Below are 12,812 nucleotides of genomic sequence, written 5' to 3' on the forward strand. Positions count from 1 at the left end.
AAAAGTTGTTGTAACCTGAGTGTTAGTATCCACATTTGTTTCAGAATTGTTTCATCCAATTGTCCAATTCAGACTTCATGGTGTTTCGATTTTATTAAATCGCGAAGTAAGGGGAACATGAGATGAGACAGTAGCCTAGTTGACTTCCGTGTTGTACAGAACTTCCAGCCGCAGAAAGCACCTTCATAAATCTATCGAGCATGAAAAATGCATCGCAACTAAAGATTTATTCACATACATGATACGTTGAAGATATAAAATTGGTTTAGGCAGGAAGAAAATAGGATTGAAAGAAGAAGAAAACAGTAAGTTGTAACTACTATGCGGGTATGATTGCATGAGTCATTTCGTAACAAATTTACTATTTGAGACGAAAAGACTCATTCAATCATTCCCGTCTATAGTCATTTCAAAAACACGCCTGTCTTCACATATTTGTATAGTTAGATGCGGAACCTATGAATTTTGAGGCCAAGCTATTTGTGAGTATTCCACTGGTTGTAGGTTCTCCCTTTTCGTGTTGAATTTGGTCTCTTAAATAGTCTTCAGAAGTACAAGAAAAGTACGAAAGTGCATAATATTGCCACACTCATTTAAGCTGTCATCGCTTTGACATTCTTCGCAGTAAAGACAGACCAATCGCGAATCATTTTAATTCAACCAATCATTCCAGATTGAAGGTCTTGTGAGCATAGAAAAAGTTTCTGTATCTTAAACGACCAAACCAAAATAGAAGCAGAGAGGCATTTAAAACATGTTATTATAGGCGTAAACAGCGGTGTAACCTATATTCGTGCATAAGGATTCGACATCGAATTTCGCCAAATTTAAAAAAAAAAAAACACAGAAAATTTTGATGTTTCCTCTGATAAGCTTATTCAATAAAATTAAATATGTAAATTGCCTTGTTTCAATTTTCTTTACGAATCTTTGACCCATATCTTATGAATAACCAACTCGACAAAGGCTGCGCCCTGTGTGGCGCTACTTCACTTATGTACCTCTTTATGATCTATAAGAGGTACATAAGTGAAGTAGCGCCATGTCAATAAAAACACATTTTATGGATACTCGCTGGTATAATTAACTTTTCTTAGTATTTCAACCAAGTTGTATGTTTACTTGTTTACTACCCAATAATCCCAATAATATGATGATTATTGAAGTTTCGAAACGCTTTTGTCGTAATTCTTATAATTGGAAGGAGTTCTCGAAATGTTTTTACTTGTTTTCATTGTCATCCGCCATCTTGAACCTCAAACAAGTTGTACCAAAGCACTGTGAGCCACGATTTGGTCTATTTGAATAAATGTTTTGGCAATTTACTAAAATAAATGAGTATTGTAGGCAAATTGTTGTAGGCCTTCACTTTATAAATGCACACTTTGATCTGTGTAATACGATTTGCTTAAATAAAAACTCCCTGTGTATGCCTTGTGCATTTAGCCTACAATTGTCCATTTGTATTAGAAGTGTGAGTATACAAAATATCATTGTTTATTTGTAGGATATTTGGTGTTTTAAACAGAAGAATCAAAGCAATATATACTCTAAATTATTGTAATTCATAAGCAAAACAGAAAAAAGAAAGACACTGAAGTGCTTTAAGACATTTTTAAAGACAAGGTTTATCTCAAAGGTTTCTTCAAACTGAAAACATCCCCTACTAACACACCATGTTATATTTAGTTGGTCTAGGTTTAGGAGATGCTAAAGACATTACGGTGAAGGGTCTAGAGGTTGTGAAATCAGCAAATAGAGTTTATCTAGAAGCTTACACTTCTATTTTGACAGTCGGGTTGGATACCTTAGAGAAGTTTTATGGACGAGAAGTGAAGCTAGCTGATAGAGATACTGTTGAACAGGATTCAGATGAGATCCTAGATGGTGCTGACATCGAAGATGTGGCTCTGCTAGTGGTAGGTGATCCGTTAGGGGCAACAACTCATACTGATTTAATATTACGTGCTCTAGAGAAAAAGATACCATATAAGGTGATACATAATGCATCTATCATGAATGCAATTGGTTGCTGTGGTCTTCAGCTGTATAACTATGGAGAGGCAGTTTCAATTGTGTTTTGGGAAGAAAATTGGAAGCCTGAAAGTTTCTATGATAAAATTTGTCACAATCGTAAGAATGGCCTACACACTTTGTGTCTATTGGACATAAAAATGAAAGAACAAACCACTGAAAATCTGATGAAGGGAAGAAAAATTTATGAACCTCCCAGATTCATGACAGTAAATCAAGCTAGCAAGCAGTTACTTGATATTATTCAGAACCGTGTAAAATCTGAGTGTGAAAAGGGTGAATTGTTGAAAGACACTATTTGTGTAGGGGTTGCCAGGGTGGGATCAGACGCTCAACAAATTGTTACTAGTACATTAGAAAAAATGGTGAATGTTGATCTTGGTGGACCACTGCATTCACTTGTTATACCTGGAAACACACATGAAATAGAAGTTGAAATGATGAAACAGTTTGTTATTCATTCAGATGTTAATCTAAACTCTCTGATAAAATGATGAATTGAATTGTGACTTTTTCTTACCATATGGCCTATTTCAAATGGGTCCATTGAGATACTTGTTAATAACACCCCACAATTGACTTGCATTTTAGAAACATAAAGGTATTTAATCGCTTTTGAAGCTGATCGATTTCTTTTGCTATTTTTTCATTCCTTCGTCATTTTAAATAAATGGCATTATCACACACTATCTGGTTTTGATTTATCATGGTAGAGGGCGAGGAAAGGGAGAACACAAAGGTATTTAATCGCTTTTGAAGCTGATCGATTTCTATTTCTTCTGCCTGTAGTGCTTTCATAAAAGTAATCCAACTTCTGGTTCGTATTTTGTTTAGGAAGACGTATAGGTAGGAATGATAACAAGCCACCCCAAATTTATGAATTTCAAAATGGCCACTATTAATAAATCTATAATTGTGGATATTGTTGCCACCCATGTCCGTCCGTTCGTCCGTCCACAATTGCTTGTAAACACTCTACAAGGCACAATTCTTGACTGATTTTGACGAAACTTGGTTTGGTTGTTTGTTATCACCCAAGGATGAACCCTATTGAAAATCAGAAAAATCGAAAAAAATTCAGTATGAGTTATTGCCCTTGTTCTTAAAACGTCGTAAACACTCTAGAAGACTCATTTCTTGACTAATTTTGATGAAATTTGGTGTGAGTGTTTGTTATCCTCAAAGAATGAACCCGATTTAAAATCAGAAAGATCAAAAAATAATTAGTATGAGTTAGTGCCCTTGTTCCCGAAAAAGCGTTCAATTTTAGCTTGTAAACGCTCTAGAAGGCACAATTCGTGATGGATTTTGACGAAACGTGTTCAATTTTAGTCTGTTAACACTCTAAGAAGGCCCAATTCTTGACAGATTTTGATGAAACTTGGTGATATTATTCGGTATCGCCTCAAAAAGTTCAAAAGAAGTGTATGTCTGAAGGTTGAATATTTCACACTGGTTCACACTGGTAATTGTTACTGTACTGCCAAATATTTTTATTTAAAATCAAAGCTGCCAGTGGGCGTATATTACCTTGTCTGGTAAGCTTAGTTTAGTATATCTGAAATAACCAAGTAGTTGACCACTATGACCGCCAAGTTTTGTTACCACTGGCGCTACATTGTAATCAAGTAAATAACATGCTATAACATGGTTATTTTGTGAAAGTTCGATCCTTCCTTCTGGTGAATTTGTCAGCCAACACGTAATCAATACGAAAAGCATGTACAATGACTATAATTAGCTACATAAGACGTGCTAACGAAAACGTTATGAAACGCATCAACAAAATTCATACCGATAATATTAAGTTAGCTGTTATTTTACCCAATTAGCAGGAAAGCTATCTAATTAGTATAACAGATAATTAGCAAGGTATATAAGACTAAAAGTGACTTTCTCCACATCTACCAACGACCCAACAAGACTTCCACCGAACTTTCCGACGAGACACAATGAGTTTAATGATTTTTGTCGTTGTTTTTCTGGTGATCTCAACAACATCAGCCTTTGACTCTCCTCAAACAAACAGTACTTTGAATTCCACAGCAAACAAAATAAAGGATTCGAGTCTTATTGAAAACGCTTGTATGGAATTTAAACCCCAAAGTTGTTCCGGTGTTTGTGGCCAGTTCTTTGCTTTATGGTGTTCGTGTGATGAATATTGCCTGATTTATGGGCGATGTTGTTTTGATTATGAATCAGTTTGTAAAGAGGAATCGGAGAAATCTAAACAAGATCATGAAAACCTGATGAACGTTACGATAGTATGTGACAATAATATATCAGGATATGATGTCCCTCAGCAGGTAATAATTGACGTATTTTTTGCATGTTTTCGAACAATTCATCAGTGGATTGATACTATTTATTATTAGATGCATATGTTCTTTATATCGTCACATCATATAATTGTCGCTATCGACATAAGCGAAGTATCATTAAGTATCTAGCAGCAACTGCGAAGAACTGGATGGTTGTAGAATGGTCGCAGGTACCGATGGCTCATGTTAAAGGTACGATCCAATTTTAGCTAAAACCAGGGGCGTGGTGGCCGAGGGACTGAGGGAGGATTGGGCGTGTTACGCGATCTCCTTCATTCTTCCAAACTCGGTCTGGTCATGGTAATTCTTGTTGATTGGTAGTCGAATGTTAGTCATTGGTTTGGTTTGGATAGATTATTTAATAACTGTTGGAAAACAAGAAGACCTGAAAAAAAGAAAGATCGTGAGAAAAGAGGGGAAAGAGAAATAAAAAGGGATAAAAGCTTTCAACAAAAGAGGGAAAAGATGTTCTCTGATGTTTCTGCAGTGAAACTTGTTAAATTGACGGGATATAGTTACAAAGTGTTAAGAAACTTTGAGAATAAAACTTGGCCTATTTGTTCAAGACAGATTTGGTTATGAACTGTAATTCCATTATCGTATACCGGTGGTCCGTGAGTGGAGCCAAAACATTCTGTATGGTGAGTGGTATGGTTTCCAGGTTCTCTGGCAGTGGCTTAGGAGCGGGTTTCAGTTCAGTGCATTGAATGAGGACCTTGTGGCAACGTGGTCGCATCGACGTTTCGTGGCGTTGAACTTATGGTCTCGTAGTACATTGTTGGTCCGGAGTCTGGTACCGCACCTGACGCTCCCTTCACCCTTATACCACACTTGGGGCATGGCGACCTTAACATACTCCGTCGCCGTAGCAGTTCATTGAGGACGCCTTTCCGGTGTGACAGAGCTAGAACTGTCAAAAACACTTATTTAAACACTGAACTGAGCGATATTCTGATTGTATGCCCTGATTAAGAATTAATTTAACTTAGTTACCATAAATAGTGAAGTTATAAGTTATTTTTCGAGTTCTGCATTATTGTCTAACATGCGTTTAAATGTTTTATTTACATGTTTTATGTTTATATTATAAACGATTTCTGCACCCAATTTGGAGCCACCACGCCCCTGACTAGAATTTTAACATGAGTAATTTCAGTGTTCGAAATTTATTGCTTTGAAGATGTAATAATTATGTTATCATCTTATTTTTCTGATTTATAATTGATACTTCTCGTTTTACTAACCTTATACCAAACGGGGAGTATATGGGTATGGTTCATTATCTTTCTTGTCTAACTATGTAATTTTACGATTTCAATATTTATATCACATTTAGATTATAACAAGTTGTTCTCTAACCAATGTATCTGCCAACACCGTAGGATTGTGTGAAGAAGAAGAAATCAGAGCCTCAGTAGTTATAACCAAAGTGATGTCGAAAAGGACAGAGCTACATTATAAAAACCGACATTGTATGTTATGTAATGGTGAAGATGAAGACGATATTGTTTATTGGTCTACACTGGTGGGATCTAATAACCGTAAATTAAGGCATAGCAGTATTCAAAGCATATTAAAACTTTTCAACAGTTCTGTAAAAAATACCCCTCCCCCTAATTCCAGAGAAATCATATGTTTTCCAAACATGATATCGTCCTGTGTGTCTTCTGCTACTGAGGAAGAACAAGATTCTTGTGTAGAAAATGCCATATCGCCTATTAGATACCGAACGTCAATATATAAAAACACTTTTTGTCTTCAATGTAGTGTTGATTTTGAGACAATTAAACAAGACATTTGCCAACCGGGACAAAGGAATGATATATTTTATGGAAATTATGAACACTCTTTTACTTTTTCAATGGTTTTCAATTGGAGGAAAAATAGAGAATCTTTTGTCATTCTTGATTCTCCAATGAGTTTGATTCAAAATTTATCTTGTTCTTTTGATGCCGATCAAAATTTAAAAGAATGTAAAGTAAGAAAATGTGTTGGTACTCTGCCAGTAGTCAATAATACCTGTCAGATGATACCAGATCATTTTGGTTGTATTCAATACGTTTTCAAAATTAATTTCACTGTTCCTTCCGAATCATCCAGTGATATGAAACAAGAAGTAGAACGTATTTCCTCCAAACTCGTTCAGTTAGCTTCCAATTTTGAACGTATGCATAACGTCACCAAATACTACAGTCAAAATGTAACGTTGTATAATATAACCATAGTTGATAATAAGATAACAGGTATTATTATACTAAATCGAATGGCTTATTCTTTGTGTAATAGTCAATTCTCGCGTTTAACAAACAGTCAATATAATATATATTTAGATACTAATTTGACCTTTGATCTTAATGGTAGTATTTCTACACAGAGATATAGAGTTACCTGTTATTATTGGTGTAATAATGACGATGTGTCGATTACAGATGTTATGATATACCAGCGTTTCTTTACAGGCATCAAAGAAATGGATATTCATATGACGTCTTCTGTTACAAACTGTACACCAATATGTATATACATTTATGTAGTATCTTGGATGGGCATTGTGATATCCCAATTAGGACGAATTTAAATTATGCACAACGCCGAGGTATTTTATTTAAATAAACATTTTTTTGCAAAAATATAATTTAATCAGTTTTAACTTTCCATATTTCCTTCCAAGTAGATCTGGCTCATCATGCTAATGTACGAAAATGTGGCCAGTGAATTTTAATATAGCTTCATGTCATTTGGTGATGTAAACAAGCATTGAATCTAAATTAAGCTACGCCAAGTGGATTTGACTTAATGTATTCTCCAAGCCTTCTTCGACATCATACATTTCTTTTGATTAAGAATGCATGGATAAATCACTACAAACACCAATAAATCAAACAATTTGCTTGATTTAACTCTAAATTAATTTCTTTCCGGTTAATATAATATGAATCTAGTATAATGTAGAATTGGTACCAGATATTTATTTTTTCCCAAAACGCTGGACTATACGCTATTAAATGTAGCGTTTAGTTCTGTGGTCGTTTAAGATAAATTCAGCATAGGTTCAAGGCAACTTACGTGCCGCGTATCCGAGACGTGTATGCATTATATGCATGCACAATATGATTCGTCGACTTAGACGTATAACGTGTTCAAAACATTTTAGACTAACGCCAACGTATACGTCAAACGTTGGCATACGCCGACCGAATCGCCTTGGTGTGGCAGAACCTTTTGGGGAACTAGTATATGATGAAAGCGTTTTAGAGAAATTTTGATACACTAAATCGTCATTGCGCGAAAAGGCAATAGTGTCCTAAAATGTTTCTAAAGAGGCCACCATTTACAATTACCATCTTTGGTCCGAGTATTACGAGATCGCTGATTGGCTAATTGAATGGTGACGTATGTCTACAAAGGGGGGTTAAAAGTCATGAATGGTGAGAATATCGTGAAAGCTAAGGAACATGGTCGTGTTTAAGATGACTATAACATGAAATGGAGGGAGGGGGGGGGGGCGATTGTCGTCACCCATGTCCGTACGTCCGTTCGTCCGTCGGTCCGTCCACAATTGCTCGTAAACACTCTACAAGGCACAATTCTTGACTGATTTCCACGAAACTTGGTATGGTTGTTTTTAATCACCCAAGGATGAACTCTATTGACAATCAGAAAAATCGAAACATATTTAGATTGAGTTATTGCCCTTGTTCTTAAAACGCTCGTAAACACTTTAGACGGCACAATTCTTGACTGATTCTTGATGAATCTTGGTGTGAGTGTTATCACCATAGGATGAACCCTATTTAAAATCGGAAAGATAAAAAAATAATTAGTATGAGTTATTGCCCCTGTTCTTGAAAACGCGTTCAATTTTAGCTTGTAAACACTCTAAAAGGCACAATTCTTGATGGATTTTGACGAAACTTGGTGTGAGTGTTTGTTTTCACCTAAGGATGAACCCTATTGAAAATCAGAAAAATAGCAAAATAATTGGTATGAGTTATTGTTCTTGAAAATGCGTTCAATTTGTAGCACGTAAACACTCGAGCAGGCACAATTCTTGATGGAAATTGAAATTGAACTTGGTGTGAGTGTATGTAATACCCTAAAAATGAACCCTGACGAAAATCAGAAAAATGGAAAAATGTTATTGCCCTTGTTCTTAAAAACGCGTTCAATTTTAGTCTGTTAACACTCTAAGAAGGCCCAATTCTTGACAGATTTTGATGAAACTTGGTAATATTATTCAGTATCGCCTCAAAAAGTTCAAAAGAAGTGTATGTCTGAAGGTTGAATATATCATACTGGTAATTGTTACTGTACTGCCAAATATTTTTATTTAAAATCAAAGCTACCAGTGGGCGTATATTACCTTGCCCGGCAAGCTATCTTAATATATAGATGCTAATTTTTCTGTTCTGTATTTATGGTTCTTTTGCTCTCTTCTTTGATCAATTTTATCGTTGTAACTTATTTTAATAATAAGATTATTTTCCTGTATTTTGATATTGTATTAAAAATTTGCTTTTGTGGTATGACTTTTCTTTAAATTAAACATGTTAACAATATTAGTTCTGCGTATATACGCCACGTGAATCGTAGACAACTTATTAGAGTGGCCGTAGGATTTACATGAGACAGTGAGTTCGAAATTCAAGGGATTATGAGCGACAACGATTACAATTTTGAAAAAAATAAATCATTACAAGATTATAACGTGACTATCAGCAAATAGAATTCAAACTAAGTGATTTTCGCAATAGTGATGTCCTTGGAATCAATACTACTTCTTCCAATTACTTAAAGGGATAGGTTCGCCAGTTTTTTGACCAAACGTACCTTAGTCTCAGAAACGGAGCTTTTTTAAGCTTAAATCACCGCGTAAATTTGAGCCCTCATTATCTTTACTATGCATTATCTTTCACGATAGTACCCGATCATTTTAGGGTCGATCGGCTGCATTTTTGAGAAAAGGTCGAGAACCTGAAAGTATCACCGAGCACTACCTTTTACCTTTGTGGAAGATCTGGTGCGATCGTCTCAGTCCTTAGGTCGGGTACTGAAAAAGTGATCGGCTTCTTTTGTGTTTGAGGAATAATGGAAATCCTTCAAGCGATTGACGTGATACCGATTCGCAAGTATGCGAAATTGCGCACAAGTACTTTCCAATACGTTTTAACAAAGCCTTCAAATCACATTTATGATGATTATAATAATGAAATATAATATTTATTTAAATTCGAATTATATAGTCGAGAAAAAGGATTCAAAATGGTTGTGAACCACGTTGTGTGTTATTTTTATCCCGTATTGTGCTCATTATATGATGATTAAAATAATGACAATAATATATAGAATTGAATAAGGCCATTTATTTTTCTAATATATGACAGAAAAATCAAAATAAGTATAACAAGAATTCAGGAATAAAACCAAGTACAAAATAAATCTAACTATTGACATTATAAAGCTAATTAAAATATCATATGTAACAATAAACAAATATCCCCCATCCACAACAGTAAAAGGAAAGAAAAAAAGATATCTTGATCCAGTTAGAGGCCAAAACCCTTAGAAAAAGAAATTAAAAGCAAAAAATCTAAAATAATACTATGGAAATAATTCAGCAGGATACGGTTACAAATTGTTAGATAATATTTACTTAGTTAGAGTAGGTATTATAATACATTTCTTGGAAGAATTAGATGACCATCTGCCCATTTGAGCTATCTGATCTGATGACACACCATTCATGGAAGCCCAAGTGGCTGCACCTATTCAGAAACTATGTGCTTTGTAAAAACTCTTCCAATGGGCTTGTCATCTAACTGTTCATTATTTGAACAATTAAGTACAGCTCTCCATTGGGTTCTGGAATCAAAATAGAATAGCTCCTGTGTCCATATTCTTGATGATTTCCTATTGGTTGGACCCCCTTATTTAGATCAATGTCAAATTCACCTGAGTAACTTTTAAATGGTGTCTCGGGATATTGGCATACCTCTCAATCCTAAAAAAATTGTTCTTAGCGCCTATCAACAGAAGCAGTCATTAATAGGACTCTTACATTTTGCTCGTGCAGTTGTGCGCCGAGGTCGCCCGTTTTTACGTCGTCTTTTTAATCTCACTATAGGGTTGAAAAAAAAAACCCCAACCATCTCCATCGACGTTTAAATGCTAAGGCCCGTGCAGATCTGCATGCATGGCTAAAATTTATTGAAACCTATCATTAATATTTGTTATCCATTATAAACCAGTGAGGTTGTGGAAAGTGGTATTAATTTATAAGCATGTTTTATGTCAGATTTTGAAAGCAATGAATCTTCCAAACGTTTTTACTAACTTAACTGCATGATCAATGGTCTGATACTGCACGAACTCGAAGAAATACCATTATGAACAGATTCATTTGTCGGGTAAGACAAATGATGAATCTAATCGCGCTTCCACATCTTGTTGATCTAAATCGCGGTCGCAATATATCGATTCAAGAGATTGACATTAAAAGTCTTTATTTTGCCATGAACTTTAATTTTATAATCCATGGGGTTTTGTTTTCCTACAACATCAAAAGGACCAATTTCCGGGCCTTAGACGTTATAGGACATAAGTAATTACATAGATATAAATAGCATATTTTCGAAATATTTTTTCAGGTATAATTTACAATGTTGTTTTGATAATGAAAATAGGTCCTTTACATCTGCCCCTGTAATGTTTTAAGCTATTATATTTTATTGGTTTTTAAGTGTTCCAACAACAAAGACCGCTACAAACACCTCTTGGGGATACATTTATCGATTTGAAATAACTCTGGAAAACAATTAAATTAAATTTTCTACTTATGACAGAGGTATTTCAGATATTTCTCAAGCAGTCAAGCAACTCACATTTATATTATGCCTAAATGCTTAATCTTATTAGGTATTAGTAACGGCATTGGTTACTCAATAACACGACGTTCTTTCGTTTTAATTTACTTCAAATTCATATTGTAGTTATTTCATATTGTAGTTAATAGCGTTTTCTTTCGATTAAAAAACACAGAGTATCAAAATGTTGGTGATATTATTGAAGTTACTAATGTTATTGAATACATGTAAAACTTGTGAAATTACTACGAAAATGTTCAAATCTTATACAAAAGATAAACTTTTATCGGGGTATTACCAGACAACTACGGCTGCTGACCAACTATCATGTACAAGTTCTTGTTTTTTCAATGAAAGATGTGTTGGATTGGCTTATCATGTATTGCGAAAAATGTGTTACTTATATGACAAAATTCAAGTTTGTTATAATTCTTTAGTCGATGTTGGTGTGAATACGTTTTTTCTAGAAGGTAAGTTTCGTTTCGAAGCATGAAATCTACGATCCTGACAATAAACAATACTAATTTTATTATATTTCACCCGGGTGAAAATACAAGTTTTTAATTCAAAATTATTTTTTATAATTATATTCGATTGTTTTTTTAATTCAAAATTGAAAAAATAAATGATGTCGTATACGAACCACCGTGAATAAATGTGAAATCCAACTAGACAAGGACATTTATCAAAAACATGCGGGTTGATTCCACTACCTTCTCATGGCTCTGAAGGCAAAGAAACGGACATTACAAATCGAATTCAGAGACTAATATCGGAGATGTCTGACACTAGGTAAGAAGTAAAGGACATTAATATTGAAGATGATGTGACGAGTTTAAAATTGGAAGTCAAAGAACCGGTCCATTGATAGCAGAGCTAAAGCTTACGCAAATGGAACCAAACGCAGTAACTTGAGTTTAACTGAAAATTTTTCCATCATTAATGCCCCTAAGCACACTTCTTTAAACAAACGTTTCGAACTTATCTCATAGTGTAGACATGAGAGTAAGATCTACATGTCCATCTTCAGTAGGGACGCAAACTGAAAATAGTTTAGTTATCCGAAAATCGAACTATTTTAGGTTTTGTTTTAATATTTCTATTAGAAATAAGCCTGTAATGTGGAATCTTCAGAAAGTGACAATTAAAGTTCGGTGTCTCGGACTAATATAATGTATTAACAACAACACGAAGGTGTCCCCAACGCAGACTACAATAAACGAACTTGTACCAAAGCCACGCTTTCAACACTTCCTAGCATGCCGCCATATAGTCAACAACGTGGCATGAGGTTGTAACCATCTTTTCCTCTATGTAAATCACTGTAATAAAGTTATTTTAAATACACAACGTGAAGTCCTACATTCCAGTCAGTCTTGTGTAAGCCGTAGAACACAATTTGGTGCCGTGATTAGAGAAAGAATTTGGTGCCATGATTAGAGAAATACTTTAGAAACAACGCTGGATTTTGGTGATTGACTTTTACAGTGATACATCAACAGAGAGATGGAAGATGTGAGCGTCAGTTTATACCACATGTAGGCGGCAGAAGTCAGGATTCTTTTCATCCACAGACGTTCGAAAACGCACCATA

General features: G+C 34.8%; 2 protein-coding genes across 2 annotated transcripts; both read left to right on the forward strand.

Moving 5' to 3' along the window:
- Nucleotides 1-404: 404 nt before the first annotated feature.
- LOTGIDRAFT_213693 (hypothetical protein) lies at nt 405-2,786 on the forward strand. The gene is made up of 3 exons (XM_009052275.1): nt 405-482; nt 1,508-2,635; nt 2,773-2,786. Exon 2 carries the CDS (start codon nt 1,677-1,679, stop codon nt 2,526-2,528), a length of 852 nt encoding a protein of 283 aa, XP_009050523.1. The 5' UTR covers nt 405-482; nt 1,508-1,676; the 3' UTR covers nt 2,529-2,635; nt 2,773-2,786.
- Nucleotides 2,787-3,986: 1,200 nt separating this feature from the next.
- Nucleotides 3,987-6,933, forward strand: LOTGIDRAFT_158856 (hypothetical protein; the record flags this gene model as incomplete). The annotated part of the gene is made up of 2 exons (XM_009052276.1): nt 3,987-4,340; nt 5,692-6,933. 2 exons carry the CDS (start codon nt 3,987-3,989, stop codon nt 6,931-6,933), a joined length of 1,596 nt encoding a protein of 531 aa, XP_009050524.1.
- Nucleotides 6,934-12,812: the final 5,879 nt, after the last annotated feature.

Source organism: Lottia gigantea (assembly GCF_000327385.1).
Source record: "Lottia gigantea unplaced genomic scaffold LOTGIsca_18, whole genome shotgun sequence".
In the NCBI taxonomy this organism is placed as follows: Eukaryota; Metazoa; Mollusca; class Gastropoda; family Lottiidae; genus Lottia; species Lottia gigantea.

Bases quoted from the DNA above. Each gene is read 5' to 3' on its own strand.
- LOTGIDRAFT_213693 (XM_009052275.1), top strand. From the start codon at position 1,677: ATGTTATATTTAGTTGGTCTAGGTTTAGGAGATGCTAAAGACATTACG.